The sequence below is a fragment of the Phyllostomus discolor genome, chromosome 4, assembly GCF_004126475.2.
Source record: "Phyllostomus discolor isolate MPI-MPIP mPhyDis1 chromosome 4, mPhyDis1.pri.v3, whole genome shotgun sequence".
NCBI lineage: Eukaryota > Metazoa > Chordata > Mammalia > Chiroptera > Phyllostomidae > Phyllostomus > Phyllostomus discolor.
In genome coordinates this window covers 36,427,321-36,451,176 of record NC_040906.2, presented here as the reverse complement: position 1 = coordinate 36,451,176, position 23,856 = coordinate 36,427,321, and the positions used below count along the sequence as shown (strand labels likewise).

At 40.6% G+C, this 23,856-nt stretch overlaps 1 protein-coding gene and 1 long non-coding RNA gene across 3 annotated transcripts in view; one reads left to right on the top strand and one right to left on the bottom strand.

Annotated features, from left to right (window-relative positions):
- Positions 1 to 17,595, bottom strand: part of STAT1 (signal transducer and activator of transcription 1) — a 39,697-nt gene extending 22,102 nt beyond the window's left edge. The window contains exons 1-8 of one of the 2 annotated variants that reach the window (XM_028508999.2): positions 17,416 to 17,595; positions 14,029 to 14,157; positions 12,712 to 12,856; positions 11,229 to 11,327; positions 4,561 to 4,650; positions 3,440 to 3,518; positions 2,195 to 2,286; positions 1,831 to 1,982 (exon numbers count right to left, since the gene is read on the bottom strand). In XM_028508999.2, the coding sequence (XP_028364800.1) occupies positions 1,831 to 1,982; positions 2,195 to 2,286; positions 3,440 to 3,518; positions 4,561 to 4,650; positions 11,229 to 11,327; positions 12,712 to 12,856; positions 14,029 to 14,156 (785 nt within the window). In that variant the 5' untranslated portion in view covers position 14,157; positions 17,416 to 17,595. The remainder of the gene's footprint in view (positions 1 to 1,830; positions 1,983 to 2,194; positions 2,287 to 3,439; positions 3,519 to 4,560; positions 4,651 to 11,228; positions 11,328 to 12,711; positions 12,857 to 14,028; positions 14,158 to 17,415) is intronic. The other variant, XM_028509000.2, reaches the window with a different exon arrangement.
- A 156-nt stretch (positions 17,596 to 17,751) lies between these two features.
- On the top strand, positions 17,752 to 23,345 carry LOC118500040. The gene is made up of 3 exons (XR_004902566.1): positions 17,752 to 17,938; positions 18,220 to 18,316; positions 21,418 to 23,345. It is a non-coding gene; the product is annotated as an uncharacterized LOC118500040 (long non-coding RNA).
- The last annotated feature ends 511 nt before the right edge of the window (positions 23,346 to 23,856 follow it).

Here is a 23,856-nt window from a genome sequence, read left to right as displayed (position 1 = left end):
CCACGCACAAGGGCTGTTAAGCCCAGGTTAGTAGGAGAGGAGGAAACAAAGGTTCTCATTTCACTGAACTGGAAGAAGGCAATATGCTCCATCTAAACACTCAAAATACAAACCAAGGAGGAAACAGCAATTGCTTCCAGTTTCCTCCTTCCTCACAGTGAACTAACTGCCAAAGGTGATGTAGCCTCTGAGCCAAGTCAGGATGTGAAAGTCTCGTTTTAGTTGCCTGGAGTAATGACAGAAGAAAAGCTCCCCATGGAAAACATCTTCGCTTTCTGGACTCATTCCCTGAGTCCAGTTCCAAGCATGGAGAGTGCAGCCTTAGCCACGAAATGAGAAGGCGGGATGGTGTCGGGTAGGCGAGTTCCAGAGGGGTTCAAACCCAGTGCTTCCTGATTTTACTTTGTATTGGCACATCAGAAAACGACAATCCTTGTACAGTGCAGTGGGGCCTTCTGGAGGGCAGTTGTGTCTCTGGGAGAGGCTCCTTATGTCCTAAAGCGATCACTAGTGGGTTTCAACCAGCCCCGGGCCTCCCTGGGCTCTGGAGGGAGCAGCTCAAGGCACACAGGGTGCGCTCAGTTGGGCAGCTCTGTTCTGACCCACAGCAAGTTTAATGATATGGACAGGCAATTCACAGAATAAAAATAAATGACTGAATATGAATTGTGATTTAAAAAACAGCAATGCAGAAAATCACCTTATGAGATCTCTGGTCGGTCCTTGGGCCCCTGGGAACTGTTCCAGGCCACCATCCCCTCAAATCCACTAGGATTCTCCCTCTTCTGTCCCACGTGCTCTGGCCGCCCTCCCCTGGGCCACATGAATGTACTTACAGTAGCCCCGCTGGCCTCTTTGTCTCTATTCTAGCCTTCCTAATGCCAGAACGACCTCTCTAAATCAAAAATCAGAGAAATGAGCCTCTACTTAATTAAGAAGCGTGCCTGGCCCACCGGTGCCCACTGAATAAAGCCCGTTCCTGGTATGGTGTGAGAACCTCCACAATCAGGCTCCAGCCTCTTGCCAGCTCTGAGTTCCTTCTGCCCCCCAGGTACCCTATTCTCCAGCCACCCAATGTGCAGTGCTGCAGGCCCCGCTCATGCCCTGCGGCTCCTCGCTCTGTGCCTCTGTCAACGCTGTTCTCCTCTCCGGTCGACATGAACTCCTATCTGTTCTCAAGAGCCCTGTACCAGTCCGTTTCCTCTTGGAAACCTTTCCCAGTGACCCCTTCCTTTGTCCTCCTCAGACAAAACTCTGGACAGATGTTTTTTAGAGTGCTGGCAACATTTTGCTGCACAGAATTATTAGCATGTCTATCTCCTGTCTCCACACTGAGAGCTCCTTACTGGCAAGGCCCAAGAAGCGCTCATCCTTGTGTCCCCATGTCCTAGCCCGGCGCCTGGCACACAGCATTTCATAAGTATTTTCTGAATGGATGACTGAATGAATGACTCATGACAAAATGTTATTTCATGTAATCCTGGAAAATGCTTCCAGCTATTTTGTTTTTAATAAAACATTAGGATTCAAGTTGCTAAATGTGTTACGTGACAACCATGACACTGGTGTTTTGGCACAAATGACACATCCCTTGGTACAGGTATAGCAGGGAGAGGAATGCTCTTAATCAAGTAGAACATGGCTGAACACAACCACAGCCATGAATAACGCTGGGCTTTCCAAATGAGTGTTTCCAGGGCAAGAAGAAGCTGGACTGAGTCAAATTCCAAGCTAACGTTCTGACAGATCCATTCAACTAATGTAGCTTAAATGTGCACTTTTATATGGTCATCCAGTCAACTGCCGATTTTCCACTTTGGAGAGCCTTACCAGTTCTGCAGCTGATCGAGGCAAGCGTTGGGTGGCCCCCCAATACAGGCGCTCTGCTGCCTCCGCTTCCATTCTACCAGTTCATCATTAATCAGGGCTTTCTGGGTGAGTTCAGAGGCATTCAACAAGTCTATTATTTTGTGAACTACTTCCTACAGGGAGAGGCAGAAACAAAGTAAAATAAATTGACATTGAATCAGTGAATTTTAAAGGATTATTTTAAAGTAAGACAAATATCCTTTCAACTCAACTGAAGCTCAAAGTCAAGTGGTTGTGATAATTTTTCCCCTATTCTAAACTTCAAGTCCATTATTTACAGTCTGTGACAAAAGCAAGTATGTTCTTCTGGAAAGTGAATCACTACCTTTCTCTTATTGTCAAGCATTAAATACATCTTCTGGAGTAACATCTGTTCTTGTTTCTGATCATTCTTTGCCACACCATTGGTTTCATGTTCTGTTGGGAGAGACGATGGATAAACATAAAAGTGAAAGAAGACAAGGTGAACGAAGGCCAAGATTCACATGCATTTAGGAGACATATGATCCAGACATTATCTGGTGATAGCTCAAAGTTGGGTCTTCTTCAGCCTTTCTTGAACAAAGCAAGAAAAAAAATCCTAAGTATAAAAACTGGACACACTAAAACAAAGCACCTGTTTTCACGACCCATGTAAACTAGAAACAGTACTGTGTGGTTCTAAAGTCATTGTCAAAATATGATCTCAATGAATCTAAGTGGCAAATTCAAAATGTCAGATAGAAAAGCAAAGCAAATCCGCAGCTTTGAAAGAGAAGTAGGCAATTAAAAAATAACAGTAATTGAGGTTCCTTTCTCTCATAGTTTTAACCCAAGTCATACCAATAATCTCCCCAATACTCTTATTGAATTTATTGGGGTGACATTGGTTAATAAAATTATAAGGGTTTCAGGGGTACAATTCAATAACACATTATCTGTATGCTGTACTGTATGTTCACTACCCCAAGTCGAGTCTCCTTCCATCACCATCTATCTCCCCTTTATTCTCCAATATTAACCATACTATCATCCCAATGACTGCTAGGGCTACAGCAGCACCCTACATGTTCTAAACAATGTGCACCTGTAGGTTATTTTCAGTTGCTATAATCATTAAGAACAAGCAACACCAGACTAGAGCTAAACTGATTTAAAACGTGAGAAAAATGTTGAATGTTACTTTCAAAGTGTACACACGGAGCTGGAATGTTTGAAGGAGCTTTAAGCACTAGGGCATAGGAAATCCACATTCCTATCAGTCTCTGTCAAGCCATGGGCTAAACACAATAGGTAAAGTGAGTAACAGAAAACAAGCCACCCAGGGCACCACTGAGGATAAGGGGATAGTTCTACTGCCATCTGGTGGGCAGAAGTCAGAGATGCTGTTAAACATCCCATAGTGCGTAGCAAATTACCTGGCCCAAAATGTTAATAGTACTGAAGTTAAGAAACCCTGGGTCTGCAAGAAGCCAAGACTAACAATTCAATGTCAAAATATCTGCCAAGTATGAAAGCATATTGGTCTTTGTTTTCTAATGTAGACAGAAAAAATTATAGCCAATGAGCACTGCATTAAATATTAACTTACCTCTGTTCTGCGAGGTTTTGCATTTAAAGTCATATTCATCTTGTAAATCTTCTAGGGTCTTGATTTCATGCTCTATACACTACAAATAAAGACACAAAAAGGTTTGCAACTGATCAGCTTTCAAAACTTTAAGAGAAAAAATTACTGTAAGAAAACCATGGTAATAATCCCGTTCCTTCAAAGATGGACTAGACTTGCATAATCCTAGTCATATTCATTAAATAATTTCTATTTCACTAATAAATATGTAACAACTTTATTTAGAAAAGAAATCTATATGGCTATTTCTGGACCGGGCCCACTGATTTCTACTTTAATGAAGTGGTTCCCTCGGAAGCTGCAAGATAAAGCTGCTCCAAAGAATCTGGAGTCTGGAAAGAGGCTGCCTGAAGCATCAAGTCAAGGCCATGCTGGTGTGACCCAGAGACCCATGGGAGGTCGCAGCCCTCTCCTAGGCCTTTTCCACAAACACTGGCCTGGTATAAAGCAAATTTCCTTATCTTTTGCCCCCAAATAGCTCTACCAGTGGAGGGGAGTGAACGAATTCCACCAAAGGCACTAAAGCAGCCCTCTGCTTCCATAAACTGTCTTGCAAATTTATCTTAAAATTATTGTGGATGTTTTATTCTAATTGGAACTGTACCCAAGTTTCTTTCAATGAAATGATTTTATTCCCCCTCCAAGTCTTAGAAAAAAAACAGGTGCTTGAGGAGGATGCACCACGTTTTTCCTACGGCTCTGTGTAATCCCCAGGAACACTGCAGTTTGAGAGGCGGAGACATAAAGGGCTACTTAAAGGAGTAACATCTAGTTTACTGAGTGATGGGACAAAGTCAACAGTTACAACACGATACCACACGGAGGAAACAAACATTGCTCAACTGAGCAATGAACGCTGAGCTTATGCTCAATGTTTGGAAGTTACAACCGGAAGTTACAAAAGTCTGTCTACTCATTGGTTTTACCAATTTGTTTCCTTAAGGTCTGGGACTTCAGTTAATGTTTCTTCTCATCTATTTAGAGAACTGAAATCAGTTACTACATTTACACTGGATCACCTGAAACTATTTTTCTTCTATAAAAAATCACAGAATAAATGTATACATTCACTCAGTACTCACCATAACTTTGTCCTTCACATTTCTGACTCTGCTGTCAAGTTCCTTCTGTTTGTCTAACATCACAGTGCTCTGAATATTCCCCGACTCAGCCTGTCAGGGGAGGTGAATGGTTAACAGTCATCTTTTCCTCTGACGTATTTACCTGCTGGTAACACTCCAAAGTCAAGCCTGTACCCTGTGTCCCCCACTACCTCTGAGCCCTCCCAAAACCTCCCTACACAGGCTTCCCACATGAGTGTAAGAAACAACTGTGTTCTCAAGGCCTTGGAAAATGCTGGCAAACTGTTAACACTACAGAAAGACTAGGCTCAGTTCATGTCTAAAATAAACAAACAGTACTTCTGAAATTTTCCATTAATTCACACAGCTGCTTGGCACCACATAGGAATTTATCTCAGGGTTCCTCAAATTCTGTAGACAAGATTCTTATTAACCGCGTACTTATTTGTCTAAAGCCTTGCGGTTCAGTGTGGTCCCCAGAGTAGCAACATTTTGTCACCTGAGAGCTTGTTGGAAATGCAGAAGCCTGGGCCCTAATCTGATGACTAAATCAGAAACCCCATTTTGACAAGGTCCCAGGTGGTTCAGAAGCTAACAGCCCTGATGTAAAGGGCTTTGATGAATATCTGCTGTAATGAATATCAGCCCAGACTCACTAGAAGTATTTAGTCCTCAATTCTTGTTAATCAGAAGACTTAAACACAGCAGTACCTATTTGTTTATTACATATGGTGTTCCTTAATTTATTCATGTAGCATACACTTATAGGTACTAAGTCAAGGTCAGGCAATGTCCTAGGCCCAAGTGGCAGAGTGGAAGACAAGACAGGCCCTGTTCTCCTAGAGATTAGACTCCAGAAAATTTTAATTTTGTTTACAGTTGAAGCCTCCCATGCCAAAAACTGTGCCCATCAACCTATCTTACCTGATTCCCAGCACAGATTCTATGTGGGTAGGTATTTTTATACATTCAGATTTATCAGTCTTTTCTCTTTTTATACCTGGATTTTCCTCCATATTAGAAAGCCTTTCTCTACTGACAGATTATTAAAAAGTTCACCCATTTTCTCCCAAGCACTTGCATGGTTTCATTATTTTTACATTTAGCAATCTTAACAGCTAAAATTTATTTATTTATTTATTTATTTATTTATTTTAAAGATTTTATTTATTTATTTTTAGAGGGAAGGGAGGAAGAAAGAGAGAGAGAGAGAAATATCAATGTGTGGTTGCTGGAGGCCGTGGCCTGCAACCCAGGCATGTGCCCTGACTGGGAATTGAACCTGTGATGCTTTGGTTTGCAGCCCGCACTCAATCCACTGAGCTACACCAGCCAAGGCCTAAAATTTATTTTTACGTTTAATGTGAAGTATGGGTCCAGTTTCAACTTTTTTCCAATTGGCTATCCATTTGTATTAATATTTAATGAAAAGTTCCTATTTTCCCCAGTGCTTTGAGTTTCTACCTTTATCAAATCAATTTCCACATGTACCTAGGTTTTCTCTTTTTCTCCTGGTCTTTCTATAAGCTTGAACCCCGTAAACAATGTCTAATTATGGAGTGTTGATAGTATATCTAGTGGGGGTAGTCCCATCTCATCACTCTGCCTTTTCACGAGTTTCCTTGCTATTCTTACATGTTTATTTCTCATATGAATCTCAATCAATTTGTATAACTCCAGAAGACAATTTGTTATTTTTATTGGGATCACATTAAAATATGAATTAACTCAGGTAGAACCAATGTTTATGATGTTGAGATTTTTGTTTGTGTATTTGTTTTTAATCCTCACCAAAGGATATGTTTATTGATTTGAGAGAGAGACAAACGTTTATGTGAGAGAAAAATGTTCATCAGTTGCCTCTATACATGCCCTGACAGGGATTGAACCCACAACCTGTTGGTATATGGGACCCAACAGAGCCACCTGGCCAGGGCTGATGTTTTTAATTCTTCTGCTTCTTTTCTTTTGTCTAACTGCATTGGCCAATACCACCAATATAGTGCTAAATAGCAGTGGCAATAGTGGACATCCTTGTGGTGGTTCTATGATGTTTTCCCAATTAAGTAAGGTACTATATCTAAAACTGAGACATATATATATATTTTAATGGGTTAAAAAGCTATCCATCAGTTCCTATTTTACTGAATGTTGTTTTTTTTTTAATCAGGGATGGGTACTGGATTTTGTCAAACCTTTTCAGCATCGATGGAGATGAATATATGCTTTTATGCTTTTTCTCTCTATATCTTTTTAAATAATGAAATACATTAACGAATTACCCAATTACAATCTATCCTTGTAGTCTCAAGATCAAATTATACTTGGTCATGATATATTATTTTTTAAATATGGTATTTAATTATGATTCTTATTTTTACATTGATATTTATAAGTAAAATTGGTCTATAATTTTCTTTTTTTGTTCTATCTTTATTAGGTTTAAGTAAATCAAAGTTATTCTTTGTTTATAGAAAACATTTATAGTTTTCCTTCATTTTATACACTCTGCAATAGCACAAACTCAAATCTATAATACAACGTAAAGTGTATACTAGAAGTAATGAAAAGGACTGGTATCCCCGGGTGCCATGTGTCACTCAGTGACAAATGTGGCTGCTCTGGGGCTTCAGAATGAGCCATCACCTTAGCAGCTCCAATAAGGCTTCCTGCCTCTGCAGGGAAATCTTGGAAGTTGTCCATTTCTAAGCTGGCTGGACGTGGACACTGTGTCCTGCGGTCCCTGCTAACAGCTGGGACACTTCACCCGTTATAGGATCCCGACTTCCTTGCACTCCTCCCTAAACTATCAAAGGTTAGTTCAGTAAACAGGGGTATAAACAATCATGGCTATAAGAATGCAGCTGTATTTCATCAACTGCATTCCCTTCCTGCTGTCACAAGAGGAGATGTTTAGTGGAAAAATCTGGCGATTGAAGCAGAGGTATAAAAATCTTCCTGCTTCAAATTTAAGCAATAGTCCATCCAAGTTACTAAAACCCTTCAGTATTCTTACTCCTTCCTGTCACTACCCCCTCCATCCCTCCACCCCACTCCCACCTGTTAAGTGGCTGCTTACCATTATGCACTTAAAAAATAACAATAGTATCACTACGACTACTCTATACTTTTGACTCTGATACTACTTCCAGGCCGAGTCTTTAACTTTTCAACTCACTGACAAACCAGGAAACATCAGGAAACCACAGTAACATCAAACGTTAAAGTTGGAAGGGACCTTAGCCATCCTCTACTCTTATTTTCTCATTTCACACTTACACCTTCAGAGACCTTGTCTGGAGGGTTTTGATTAGAACTTGGTTACTTACACACCCCTGGCAAAAGAAAACTCTTCTACTCAGGGAGGCTGTGCTTTTCAACTGAACGAGCAGCTCTCCAGGTCAGGGGATATGAGACGGGCACCTAATGCTGTTGGAAGTCCCAGTCAGAATGCCCTCCTGTCCCATCTCATAGATCAGAAAACTGGAAAGAGGTTTTAGTGACCTCTCCAATGAATGGCCTTTAGAGTCAGACAATTCCAGGTTTAAATTCCAAACCACATTAATTCTGTGGCCTTGAGCAAAGTATCTGACCTCTAAACCTTGGTTTTCTCATCTGTAAAATAGGAATAAGAATATCTACCTTCAACAATAGTTTTGAAAACATTTATTCAAATGAAATGTATATAAAGAACTAGCAGAGGGCCTAAAACATAAGCACTCAGCATACGATAATTCTATTGTTACCCACGGCCACAAAGATGGAATGGTGAAGGGAAGCCTAGATCCACTTTACCTGAAAGAAAAGATCACAATCCCTTTTGGTAAACCCTATGGACCTAGATTTTATTTATACATATAACTAGCTCTTTCACCACAAGAAAGAGGGGAAAAAAGAATGCTTAGTGTGTAATAATGACAGCAGACAAAGCATTTATTCCCTGATAAGAAGCACCTGTATATAATGTAATATGGGGCTGGGCAAAGGTAGATTAATAATAAGAATAAAAATACATGCCCTGCCTGGCATAGCTCAGTGGATTGAGCGTGGTCTGGTAACCAAAGTCACAGGTTCGATTCCCAGTCAGGGTACATGCCTGGGTTACAGGCCATGGCCCCCAGCAACCGCACATTGATGCTTCTCTCTCTCTCTCTTTCTCCCTCCCTTCCCTCTGTAAAAATAAATAAATAAAAATCTTAAAAAAAAAAGAGTAAAAAATACAATAATAAATAATAATACAAGAATAAACTGTTCACAACTATAGACCTACTTTTGCCCACACTTGTATTCTCTTAAATGTATTTTCCAAGAGTTCTTCTATTAAAATCAAAATAATGGAAATAGTACTTCCTATCCCAACATTTCTATACAATTCTATGCTCTTTAAGTGCTCTAAACTGGCTATGAATTTTTCATGTTTTCACTTGAATTTATTGAATTCCTATATATTGAATTTCTTGAATCCCTATGTATTATACACATGGTTTTAATAATTATCAATTTATGGACACTCTTGTTTCATCTATAGTCTCATTACTCCTCTGGTCCCTAAACTAGATTTGGAAGAAAATACATCACATCATTCACTATATACATATAATCAGTATGCATAGAAGATATATTATTAAAATGCAATCAGTTCAACAAGAGGGGAAATGGCAAAGAAATAATTCTAAATTTCTCAGACAGTAGTCAGTTGAGTACTTTGGAAAGAAGGCACCTACTGTGCTTTTCCCACTTCCCAGACACCCCTAGACATCCAGAACCTTCCCTCAAACCTCAAGATGGCCTTGCTTCTCTTGTTCTCAGCTGGGAAGTCAACTAAACTTCCTCAAAGGTATTCACGGATAATTCAGGTGTCCTCTGAGAGGCTTAAAATGAACCTCTCCAAAGCTGACAAGCATTCAAGACCCAAAGCACATCCGGCAGATGGGGCTGATCTGCGAGAGGAGTCATCTCCTCTGCCTCTCGATGCCAACTCTGGGCCTCAGGACCAAACATGAGGAGAGAAACACCTGGGTGCCAAGGTGGACAGTTGATTCATCACACAGTGCTATTAAGATGAAAATCCCACATAATAAAAATTTCCTGCCCTGGTTGGTGTGGCTCAGGGGATTGAGTGAATCAAAGGGTCACCAGTTCGATTGCCAGTCAGCATATGCCTGGGTTGCCGGCCAGGTCCTCATTAGGGGGTGTGCAAGAGGCAACCACACATTGATGTTTCTCTCACTCTCTTTCTCCCTCCCTTCACCTCTCTAAAAATAAATAAATAAAATCTTTTGAAAAGTAAAATAAATTTTTTAAAAATCTGTTTAAAAAAGAAAATCTCTTGCTGTAAATCTCTCAGGTGCCTGCAAAGGCAGGCATACCGTCTCTCTCAAAGAAGGCAATAGGGTCAGTTTTTCCTCCAACACTGACACACACTTTTGTTCACTAGGCTAGGTACCAGTCAGATAAGTCAGCTTGAGTTTAGAGAAAATAACACTTATCTTTAAACGCTTTGTGCAGCAAGGTGTGTTCTATGTGACAGAGAGACAGGAACAAAATGCCTGGCGAGCAGGCAGATTCACAAAGACTAGGCACATGCTCAGGAAGTGCAGGTAGAATGGCATTCACTATTGCTTAAATTCTCTCTCTTACTCTCTCTCCCTCCCACCTCACAGTCCCCTTTGTTAGTCATTTGTTAGTGAACTGCACACAGGACAGACTCCACTGTGTACTCCAGCATGCTCCGCTGCTTACTGGAAGTATCTCGGCCAGAACGACCCATACAGTGGTTTCACAACTGTCTGACTGCTAGATTGTTCCCGCCACCCCAGCACTCAAGAAGGGAATGAGTAAGTACTATGCCAACTTCAAAAAACTGCTAGAACCTGATCACCAGGAAGATCTGTATTAGATTTAGCAAATCATGATAAAAAATCTTGTGTCAGTACAACTGCCTCATTCACTGTTTGGATGTCTTCGAAATTTAGCAAGTACTACAATCCTATTTAAAACAAGCTCTTGATTTTCCCATCAACCTGTTCTCCTCCAAAAACCTGCTGTACCCTGCAAAAACGCTGCCTCTTTCCCATTGTCTTCTGCAGCCCAGTAAACAATATCTCCAAGTAACCCATGTCACAAATTAGAGCCATCCTTGATCTTATAGTTCCCCTCACTCTCACGTCTGATCCTTCAGAATAAGCCCTACTGGCAGCATGTCCAAAACATAACCTGAATCCGTCCACTTCTGCCTACCTCCACGGTGCGCACTCCCACCTCCCAGCCCTTGGTCTGCGGCGAGGGCCCACTGCCTGCCTGCCTGCCTGCCTGCCTCCTTTCCTGCTCCAACACCTCATAGAAGTTTCTGACCCTGATATAAAGAAAGAACCCCACCCCCCAGATGCTCCGTGACTCTCCACACAGTATTCTGCTTCATAGCAATTATTACTATTGGAAAAAATCGTGTTTATTCATTGTCTCCATTAGATTGATTTCCATTATATTAGCGTCCTTTCATGAAACCTGGGTCTATAAAATCTCTATTTCTGATTTTCTCCACTTCTTGGGACTATAAAATCAGAGGACTCCTCACCATTGCCTTGAACAGGACCTCAATAACATTTGTTGGATAAATAAACACATTTTATTTTTATCTTCAGTGTTCAATTAGAAAACAAAAATACCTGACTGAATCTCCTGGCATTTTCCAGAATTTTTCTTTCCTCCTTCAGACATTTATAGATGATCATAGACATCAGTATGGGGTCTTCTTGAAAATTATCCTATATATGGGTTGTTAGAACAAAACTAGATTAACTATCAGAAAGTTTAAACCATTATATATTATAAATTGAAATGAACTTGTTCATATTTACTGAGAAACTCTGCCTCGCATTTATTAAATTCTACCTACATTATTTTTAGTAAAATCAAAATATTCTTTTCACAAATTATGATCAAAACTGCTCTAACTGCCCAATTAAGTTCAGGTACTTCAATTACTTTTTGATTTTAAAACCAAGTATTTTTATATGTGGTTTCTATAATATTTTTCTTTAATTCCTATTGTTCTTGAGTCCAATTATCTTTTTTTTTTTTGGTAATCAACAGATAATTTATTTTAAGTGTTTTTTATAATATATTTTCAGAGAACGAAATACTAATTATCTTTTGTTAGGATACTGAGTCCATACAAATGATACAAAAATTATTCATGATATTTCTCAATTAACTTAACTTCTAGCCTGTTTTGGATTAGACCAAAGATATTCTCAGTTTTTCAGTGTTCTTGGAAAACCTAGTTTGCAAAACACTGGCAATCATGGCTTTTTATAACAGGTATATTCAAGCAAAGTCTATAGGAGAACAAATTTTTGTCAAGTTAATCTGACTTCCCCATTCATTGGTATTATAAAATCCTATATACCTTCACAGAGAAAAAACAAGCTTCTAATTCCTAAGTCGAACAGTTTGGTTGTGTTGTATGAAACAAAACAACAGTGTTCACCTCCATTAAAATAAGAAAGTTCCATTAATACCAGAATAAATATGGTAGCCAGACTTAAAGAACACTGGGAGTACTTTTGAAGTAATCCCAAAACTTTGCAGCACATTCTTTCCTGCCTGGAACTCCCTTTGACCTTCTCTTGCATGGCAACTCTACCAGAAGCAAGGCAAGGAGTTGGGGACTGGTTGCGGGGGCAGGTTCCCATTCCACTTCACCAATGCACTATTGGGCTTTAGGGATGTCAAAGCTTTCTGGACGTATTCTCCATCTGTACACCAAAGACTTAAGCTGGACTCATCACTCAAGTTTCTTTGAGCTTTGACATGTTACTACAGCTCAATGCTCTGAAAATATAACCTGTTTTCTTTGTTTTAAATATTGACAACTTTTAGTAAAACAAGTTTATAACATCACATTTTCCTCAGGATTACTGATGCCTAAGAAGTGATACACTTGAACCTAAAAATCCCTTATGTGTTCACAATATGAAATGACATTTTATTTATGTTATAAAATATTCGCCACATAAAGGGAGTGTGTTTATAGTCTCCAACTTTTCTAAATATCAGTGAGAGTGTGCTCAATACTATTTGTTGAATAAAAAACTCTTACGCAAACATGGGAACATTCCAACTAAAACACAAAGAAGCAGGTCATACCTGAAGATTACGCTTGCTTTTCCTTATGTTATGCTGTAACAGAAAGTTATTTTCCAAAGAAAAGCGGCTGTATTGATCATCCAGCTGTGACAGGAGGTCATGGAAACGGATGGTAGCAAATGAAACGTCATTGGCAGCATGTTCCCTAGATTTAAAATCGACACATTTCATGTAGCTACTATTTTATTTTTTTAACTTTATTTTTATGTTGTCACTGTTACAGACGTCCCCATTTCTCCACCTTTGCCCACCTCCACCCAATCTCCATAGCCCCCTTCCCTCTGGCCACTGCCACATGGTGATCTGTGTCTGGGGATTATGCATACATGTTCCTTGGCTAATCCCTTCACCTTCTTAGGTACTATTTTAAACAGACAAAATAATCATTGTTTTCCATGCTGAAATTATTAAAAGAAATTTCAAGTGTTTTTGTAGATTTTTTCCTTCTTTTGAAATTGACATTGCTTTTAGCAGCAGTTCGCACAGTATTTCTATTACATATACTTGCGTGAAAAATTCTAGAATGCCAACACTGTGCACAAAACTGTTAATAGTGATTATCTCTGGAAGGGAAAGGTCAATAGGGGACTTCGTGTTTTATGTCAAATACTTTCGGAACATTAAAAATATTGCAATTAGCAAACAATTAACTTAATAGCACATATATCAGTTTTAAGAGCTAGTTCCCGTATATTATTACCTCTTCATCTTTGTAATCAATATTTTACCATAACTTAGCTTTAATTATTTCTTTTAACTTATTTCTTTCTCTTGCCTGGATCCTAACTGGAAAAATAATTGGCGTTAGCATTATCTAACTTATCCAAAGAGTATGTATCACAATTAAATCAACAAAACTACATAAAAGGGCTTAATGACTAATGTATTTGGCTTTGTAGAGACACATGCCATTTTTTTAAAAGATTTTATTTAATTATTTTTAGAGAGGGAAGGGAGAGAGAGAGAGAGAGAGAGAGAGAGAGAGAGAGAGAGAGAGAGAGAGAGAGAGAGAGAAGGGAAGAGAGAGAGAAACATCAATGTGCGGTTGCTGGGGGTTATGGCCTGCAACCCAGGCATGTACCCTGACTGGGAATCGAACCTGGGACACTTTGGTTCCCAGCCCGCACTCCATCCACTGAGCTACGCCAGCCAGGGCGACACATGCCATTTTTTAAATCAACACTCTTTTCTGTAACAGATAATCCCAATGGCCATTGATGAGATTCATCTAGTCAATGTGGCTCCAAGTCACTTAATCAACAAGTTATTTTAAAAGCACAGAGAAACTTCAGCCTCTGTCAAGTGAGTTTTTCTTACCAGTCTTGCTTTTCTAGCCACTGTGCCAGGTACTGTCTGATTTCCATGGGAAAACAGTCATCATAGAGCTGGTGAACCTGCTCCAGGAATTTGGGGTCAAGCTGCTGAAGTTCGTACCACTGGGACATCCTGCAGGAAAACAGAACAGAGATCACAAATGGAAATCCACAGCCTCAAAGAAGGCATATTTAGCACTGTACTACTTTTAAATACCTTGCTTAATCCAAAATATAATTTGTTTCTGAACTGTAATGTTTAAATAGTGTCTACAGTCTAACACCTGTTTTTTTTATTGAGTTTTAGATTCAGTATTTTTTTCTTTCCCAGGAAAAACATCTTCAGGTCTTTGCCTAAAATGAGCTCATCATGGAAGCCTTTTCTGGCTATCTTATTTAAACAGACACCACCTCTCACCTGGAAAATGCTAACCTCTTCCTGCTGCATTTTTCTCCATAGTATTTATCACTATCTAGCCTACCACATATTTTGTTTTATAATTTGTTTCATATTTTTGTTTTATACTGTCTGTTTTCTTCACATGAAAAAAAAAGGATTTTCGAGGGCAGGGGTGTTGTTCACTGCTATATCTCCAGAACAGCGTTCAATAAACATGTCTTTGAAATAAATCTGCACTTTCATCAAACAAATAAATGGAAAACACTATTTAATTAATTTACTTTAGGATAAAAAGTAAGAATTCTCCCAAACTGCTCTTACAAATTATAGTAATTTGTAATTTAACTCCAAAATTTTTAAACTAGTATTTTATGATGATTCATAGGGTAAAATGAATTATTTTTGTTATATACCTTTTAAAAGAGATATAATTTCTTATTTGCCAACTGCAAACAAATCTGGCACAAAAAGTCTTAAATTTCAGTAATAACTTTTAAAGATTGAAACAACATGGTTAAATGTAATTTGAAAGGATAAAGTAATACTATCTCTTAGGATAATTGTAAGTCAATTTTTACATAGCAATTCTAAAGTTTAAAAATTAAAACAAAAACCTAATTTAAGGAGGTCCTAACATCCATTAGGAAAACTAAGAGCCTCCCCTCACCGGGTGTAATTTACGATTTACATCAGGCACGTCTGACAATATTCAGAGTGAAGATAAGTGAACGTTGTCCTATCAAGGCCTCTGAGGAAGGGGTCTAGAGTTTCAAGCAGGGCTTGTAAGAATGCATGAACACTTGCTGGTGAGCACATACGTGCATGATGAAGTCACATCTCTACAAATTTCCTTCCAAAGGAAGATAAGGATGTGGTGGGAATACAAAGCAAGTTACCATCACGAATTCCAGTAGAAATGAAACCAAGCCCACTGTTTTGGCACTTTCTGTAGCAATTTGATTTTCACCTCAAATCTATTGCATGTGAGCGGAAGACTCTACATCTGTGATGTCTAATAAAGATGTGCCTAGAGCAAACGGACTGGCTGGGGTGTCTGCCAGATAAGGCTACAATAGCTCTGTTAGGCAAGTGACCTCAGGTGACTCACTTTCCCAATCGACAGGTTAAGACTAAATAAAATAGTTCTAGCAAGGCACCTGGCACAGAGCAGACAAGAAATAAATTCACGCTAACAAAACTAGAATCAATCTTAATTTCTTACAAAACGTGTTACTAACACAGGGATTGAGATGACTGTCCCCCAGTTACTTGGCTTAAATCCCAACTTTCAGGGTGCCTCCTTTCTCTCTAGTCCCAAGATTTCCTACCTCCCTGTCTCCGATACTATCACCCAATCCAGCCTTCTGCTGCACACAGGTTGGATCACATCACTCTTTTGCTCAAAATTGCTAGTTTGCCCTTCTAATGCTGGTTTCCAGGCTGACCTATTTTGATTTGTTAACAAAGCAACCCCACCACCAAATTATCTCTGGGGTTTTGGCTAAACCCAACATTTCTGCTTTGCTCCAGCTGTCATCACCCTTAAAAATAGTCTCCCCACAATTTCTGCCTCTCTAAATCTTACCAATACTCAAAAGGAGATTCAAATGCCCCTTTTTCCATAAAGCTGCCTGCCCCTTACCGGAGACAAATGAGCTTTCCTTGACTTGTACCTCATTGAATTTTGTACCTCTATAAGAACATCAGTCCCTGTCTTCCTTATAAAGCTCTGTGATGTCTCCCCTGAATGCTATAGGCTCCAGAGTTACAGGGACTATGCCTTTAAAAAAAAAATCCTCTGCTCCTTGGACAATGTCCTGCACATATAATGCACTAAATAATAGTTTGTTGAATTGAAAATCTAGTATATGTCATCCCTGACTGGTGTGGCTCAATGTGTTGGTCGTCGTCCCACAAACCAATTGGTCCTGGACTGGATTCCTGGTCTGGGCACACACCTGGGTTGCCGGCTAGGTCTGAGGTTGGGGACTGGCAAGAGGCAACCGATCGCTGATTCTTTCACACAATGATTTTTCTTTCCCTCTCTTTCTCTGTCCCTTCCCTTCTCTCTAAAAATAAATAAATAAAATCTTTTTTTAAAAAGAAAATCTAGTGTATTTCAGATTGCAATAGAAAGTAAAGGTCAGACCACGATATGGTCCAACAAGTTTGGGTCCTGCATCCTCATTAAACAATGGCTGCATACTGGCTTATGCTGGACGCTCAAGTCTAATTTCTATCCCATAAAAACAACGTATCCAACCTATACAAACAACATTCAAAGAGCAATTAACAGCCTATGCATCTCCCCAAACTCTTCGGTACTAGTCGGAAAAGCTTTATTAAGACTAACTGTATCACTGGACCGGGGGGGGGGGGGGGGGGGGGGGAGGTTGCAGAAAGGAAATACCACTTTTATATTCTAGAAAACCATTAAGCTCCTCCATCTTTAAACGCAGATACATAATATAGTTCCAAAGTCATGTAATCATTCATTCATTTCCATGAACATTTACTGACCTTATGCCCCAGCAAGGGGCTGGGGATTCAACCTAAACAACAGCTACACACAGCACCTCAGGTGTCAAGACTAGTGGGTGTAAATGCACAGGATCCGAACATCTAACCTACAAAGTTTTCCAGGGGTGTAACACGGAAAATAAAAACTTTCTGCCAAAACTAGAAAACGTAATTATAGTGGAAAGGGGCGGGAAGGAGGAAATAGTGATATTAATAGGGAAATGCAGTGTTTTCTGGAGGATAATTGTATTTCACAAGATATCTTTACACCCGGAGCACGACTAGCAGGAGCAACCCTGCCATCACCGAGAAAGGCACCCGGGATACTGGGATACTCTAGGAACATTGCGGGATGACAGATTAACCCGACAGTACTACAAAGCCCGCGTTCCCCGGTGTACCGCGGCCCAGCTCTAGTGGCGCTGATCAGGCCCATCCCACCCTGGCACCCGGAACCTCAGGGTCACTCACTCTGCGCGCTGGGTGGAGCAGGGAAGGGCGAAGGCGCGGTGGTGCTGCCTATCCCGGGCGCACCAGGTTGCCTGTGTTAGGTCTGGGGTCTGATGGATGTTGTTCCGGGTGCAGCTGCACCTCTCCGCAGACTCAACGCAGGAAAACGAAACCACCAGCAGGAAGAAAAAGTTTGCCGGCAGCTCCGCCTCCTCCGCCTCCACCAATCACTGCTCCAGCACTGAGCCAATCGAAGGCGGCTGTTCCGCAGGTACTGTGCCTCCCCCTCCGGAGCCACTGATTGGCCAATCCTCTGGGTCCTTCCTGAGCCTTTGGGCAGGAACCCCGCCAGAGTGACGCGTTGCTCAGCTCTTAGTTGCAACTGGCCGACTGACAGTTGTGTTTACACATTCTAGAGAGCAACTGAAAAGGAAGTTCTGTGTTTGCAGAGGCCCAAACTCGATCTCTGCATTAGTACTGCATATCTGAGAACCTGAGGCTGAGGACATAATTCGAGAAGCTCAGCTTAGCAGCCGGCCTCCGGGTAGCTACACCCAGTGAATGCTTTTCTTGTCCTCACCTACTTGAACGTTCAGAAACCTGCACAGTTGACGCCTCCATTATTTAACACTTGTTTCTTGGCCACAATGACGACACATCATCTTTGCTTCCTCCTACCTCTCAGGCATTCTTTCTCCATCTCTACTATCTCTGCTCCACCTGTACTATCGAACCCGTCAGGTTCCAGATCTTGGTTAGCTTTACCAACACTTCTCCTCATGCTATCCCGAGGACCTCACCCACAGCTTCCCAATTTTCTTCTAGGTGTGGAAGGCTTTCTATATGTGTATCCTGTTCACATTTCTCCCCGAGCTCCACACCCACATATACAACCCCCAACTTGACTCTACTTGGACTTCTGGTAAGGTCTGCAAACTAGCTGTGTTTAGAACTAACTTGACATCTTTCTCTTCATATCTGCCCTTTTTATACAAATGGCACATGCTGGATAGCTACGGGTCATTTTTTGGCATTGCCTTCTCCCTCAAGTGGCACACTCTGTCCTATTTGATTCTTTCTTCTAAATATTCCTCAAGTTTTACCACTTCTATCACTTATGCCATCTTCCCTTTTCTCTCATTTGAACGACTGTGATAGGTTTCCAAACAGCTGCCTCAATTCACCTTTTAACTTTCTTTTAATCCATACTTCCTACAGCAGTTGGAGTGATTTTTTAAAATCCTGGCCCGAGGATGTTTATTGACTTTAGAGAGAGAGGAAAGGGGTCAGAGGGGGAAAGAGACAGACAGACAGACATCGATGTGATAGAAACATCAATAGGTGGCCTCCCATATGCTCCCAGACCAGGCATAGAATCTGCAGGCTAAAGTATGTGCCTAACTGGAGACTGAATCCACAGCCTTTTCATGTATGGGACGATACTCAATTAACTGAGCCACCTGGCCAGGGCTGGAATGATTTTTTAAATTTTGTAATTGCAAGTACATCCTGTGTTTGTCAACCTAAAATCCTCTGATGATTTTTCTCATAAAATCCAAATTTCTTAATATACCTTACATAGCAAAGTCCTGGTTCCCCTATCATTTTCTCTAACCCTATCTTGTGCCACTCTTTCCTTTCCTTACTTCAGCATTTTTGTTCTTCGAATACGCCAAGCTCTTTCCCCAAACTCAGGGCCCTCTCACCAGCAGTTCTCCATTTGGAAAGCCCCTTGAGTCAGAGTTCCCCTCCCCCATCTTCTTGGCTGGCTAGCTTATCTTTTATTCTCAGCTAAAGTCTCAGCTTAAATGCCACTTCTCCTGATAGGTATCCCTTGAGGCCAGCTTCAATTAGATCTTCTTGGAGTATATGCCCATCAAATCAATTGTTTCCTTCAGGTAGATGGAATTTAAATCAGGCCTTGAATAATAAGGCACCTTGGGTAGGTAAAGTATCAAATAATTTCCCAGTGATCTGCTTATATGTGTATCTATTATAGGTTTTTTCCCATCTTCTCACATCTGCATACTCCTTCTTGTCACATATTTTACCTCACGAAGCCAGTACTGAGCTGGTGATAGCAATGACCCTTGGTACCAAAGTAGCAGACTTCTGTGAAAAAGAGATGCTAGGCTATCAAAAAGAGCCCTTCCCCTCCTACTCACCTGTACTAAAGGCCCAGACAATATTTGAGAAAAGCTGACTCCAGGAAGGGTAGATAATATGTTCAAAATATTTTTTTCTGGTACTGTAAAACCTGCACAGAGATTAGCTGCAATATTGATGCGTGAACTAAGTAATATTAACATCCACAAACAGGTTGTCTCTCTTTAGCTTTCCACATTCTGATTGTTATCAACTTCTATGGATGCTTGCTTTCCTATGCCTTTATTCTCCTTAGTTCTACCATCGCTGACAATACCCTAGTATAGGCCTTCATCATCTGAGAACTGGAACGCTGCAATAGACACCAGATGGACGACCTACTTCCTGTCCCTTTCCCCTCCATTATATTTTCCAAATTAAATTCTCTAAAACACCACATTTACAGTCATTTCCTGCTCAAAAGCCTTGACAACTTTCATTGCACTTATGATAAATACAAATTTTGTCTGCTAGTCTGGATCCTCCATAGAATGTCCCTATCTTTATTTCCAGCCTTGTCTCCCATTGTCCCATTACCCAACTAAACTCTATCCCCTGCTCTCCCCTCATGCTTTTAATTTTCCCATTCCTGCCCCTTTGCCCATACTACTGGCAAGTATCACACATACTAAATGACGAGTCCTTATTCTCCTCGCTTATTAAATCCCTACCCAATTCTAAAAACTAAGCCTAAATCCTAGATTCTCCTCTGGTACCACCTCAACTTGTAGTGATCAACCTGGTCTCTGAAATAATATGACACATAAGTGTCTCTGTGCTGACAGCCATTACATACTCCTTTATATTGTGGTTTCTAAAGCATCTAAGTTGTATATCTCCAAGATTCTAAGTACCTGGAGGGTAAACTATATGTATTTTATTAAGTTAATTCTTTAACATATTGACTGCTTACAAAGTAATCAAATAAAAAAACAAATTAAAAAATTAAACCAAAAAACTAGAGATCCAGAAATGACAGACCCAAATATGGCCCCCTTCAAAGAGTTAGCTTGGGAAGCCATATCTCTATACCAAATGTGTCAACCTTGCAAAGGCACACACAGATCAAGAAAAAATATGAGGAGGATCCCCAAAATACTGGAATTATCTTTCGGAGGTGGGCCCCTTGTAGTACGGGCTTCCTCCAGGAGGTGAGTGTTCGAGGAATCCATCTGTATCAGTGCACCAGCTGGCATTTGTTGTGAGAGGCTGTGTTCAACTTCAAGGTATTCTTTTGAAGACTCTTTCAATGCATTTGCCCATTTCATGATGGGTGATTTGCCAGTGTACCTGTCTACCCCACTCTGAGTGTTCTGAAGTTTTTGACCAAAAGTTTCATGACCCCAATTTCCCACCCTGCCTATTCACCTGATCTCACCCCAAGAAACTTTTTTTTTGTTTCCCCAGATTTAAAAAAACGTCTTCAAAGGCATTTTGCCAACATGGAAGAGGTAAAACAAGAAATGGCAGACGTGCTAGAAAGCATCGAAGTCAACAAATTCAAAAACTGTTTTGAACAGTGGGGAAAAAAATCTTGATAAATATATTGCATCAAATGGAGAGTGCTTTGAGGGCGACTGAAGTTTAAAAATGTAAGAATAAACACACAATTTAATAAATTCCATTTTTGGCCCCCCACCTCATAGCTTATACCATGTCTTGTAGACCATTTTATTTTTCAGATTTTTTCTTTCCCTCTCACTCCTTCCATGATTTACTAAGAGTGGAGTGTGCCTCCCTTTGCACTGAATGGATATGTGTGACTGGCTGTATGACTTGCTCTGACTAAACAAATGTGAGCCAATGCGATACACCCTCCAGCCTGAGACTTTGTACTGAGTGACCAACTTGTTTTTGTGTGCTTATTCCCTGCACTAGGATATGGCAGGCTCAGGCATCTGCTGCTCCTCCAGCCGGAGTCCTGGAGAGATGAGTGGAGCCCCACTGAAACTGCCGCTTGGAGCAAAACTGCTGCAGCCCATCTGTGCAGACCTAAGTGAGATGGTGAGATGTGTTTGCTTGTCATTGTTGTAAATCTCTGTGACCTTTTTATTTTGATACTGAAATAGCTGACCAATCAATTTAATAGACAACAGAATTTCTAAATTCTAAATTACCTTAACAGGCTAGAATCCCTCTGGGATGAAACCAACTGGATACAACTTATGGCTGCAAAACCCTGTATTTGGATAAAAAAAAAGTAGCAAATGACACAATGCTCTTTGATGCCAGTGCCCACCTTCTGAATAGTTCTCAGCACTGCATCTAGTTGATCACTAACAATCAATAGGAAATGGCAGGTAAGATGAAACTTTCCATTTGCCATGTCTCAACTGGTATACAAAGGAGAGTCAAGGATCATGAGGAGTCTAGAAGCCACATTTTATGATGAATAATTGAAGGCAGTGGAGTAACTCATAAATTCTCATGATGTTACAGTGGAAAGACAATCAGAAACCATGCCAGCCCTCCCATTTGGAGCAAATTTATTTTTGTTTGAAGAAAAGAAGACAGTGTCATTCTTATTCTTCATTTATCTCTTCTTTTATTCCCAATTACCCAATTGTATCTATGTAATTATATTTACAATCACTAGAAACATAAGTATAAAGAATACAATGCCGCCTACAAGCCAAGGCAAAAAAGAGCGATATTATCAGTCACATATTCTCATGAAAAGAAATGAGAAAGGATCTCCTGGCAGATTGTTTTCAATAATGACCCCATTATTCCTTTTCCTGTATCCACACCCATTTGCAATGTGACTTTGCAGTTCCTTCCAGCAAGAAGTGGGGGCTAGGGCTATTTCTCCACTCCTTGAATCTGGGCTGGCTTGTGAGATGCTTTAACCAATATTATACAACAGTTGTGACTTAGTCATTCTGAGTCCAGGTCTCAAGGGGCCTCATGTACTCCACTCCCAGAACCCCGTGCTGTCTCCATGGCATATCAGACCTACCCGCTGCAGGACGAGATAGCATACTGACCATAATTGAGCCCCGAAGCTGTCAGGGTTTAGGCCTAAGGGATGTGAAAGAGCCTCAGCAAGATCAGGTGGCCTGACCACAATAAGCAGAACTGTCTAGCCTACCCAAGACTCCTAATTAGTGATAAATGCTTGTTGTTTTACCCCTCTGGGTTATAGGGGTAGTTTGGTTGTTATGTAGAAGTAGATGATTAATAAGATCTTATTGGGGAAGCAAAGCATCCTACTGTTGAATTCTAAAACAAAATTGCTCAAGTGGTGCAGGCCCACTGCCATTAACCCACCACAAATATTTTCTGTAGGGGTCTCTCATCCCCCAGTAGTGTGCTATCCTGTGTGTCCTTACCACACACCTATGACAGACACTAGCTCTGCCTTCTGTCTTCATGGCCATGGTCTACTTCAAAACAGCAGCTACAAATCTGATTGAAAAACCCTATAGCAATATATATTTTAAAATTTCCCCTCTCCTCCCAGAAACCTAAAATTACATTTTAGACATACTTTTTTTTCTTCCTAATGCTGATAGTAATGCTGGTAACCTACATATCTAATAGTAGGAATTACACTTCATCAGTGTAAGCCATATTTGTTAATCTGTAATATAATGGAGTTGAAACAAAGGATTTCTAAAATTCCCTGCAGTTCTCTGGATTTCTGATTCTCATGATAAAATATCAAAGTTATGCTTTTAAAGACTATTTAGTTACGTTGGAAAACACCCAAGTATAAAATTAAATTAAAATGCAGGATAGAAAACAGTATTATTCCAGCACTGCAAAAATATACAGAAATGTAAATACATGAAACCACAGACAGAAAAAGAGTACAAGAAAGACAAATATTTTAAAATGTGTTTCTGGTGATAGATTATTTCTTTGTAATTTTCCTTTTTATAAAAATAAAGTCTATGAGCACTATTACATTTGTAGTACAAACACCTTCACAAACACTTTAAGTCCTGTGTTTTCTGGAAAGCAGCCAATGCCCGCCCCGGAACCAGGTGCCCTGGGGCAGGTGGCAGTGTCGGGCTCTTGGAAAACTTCCCAAAACAGCAGTGCTGGCGCGGCGGGAGGCACCTAGATGCTCAGAAGAGCCGCCCCCACGTGCTTTCTGGGAAACCGCCCAGGAGCAAGAAGGAGCTGGGTTGAGAGGAAATCGAAAAGCGAAAGTCCGAGACTGAGCCAGCAGTACGCAGGCGCGCGAGCGGGCGCGGGAATTTCCGGCTGGGGGCTGGCTGGCCTGCGGTTCCCTCCCGCAGCCTCCCGCGGGCAGGAAACGCACTCTGACTCCCGCTGCGGCCCGATGCGGCCAGCGTCCTCTCTGCTGGG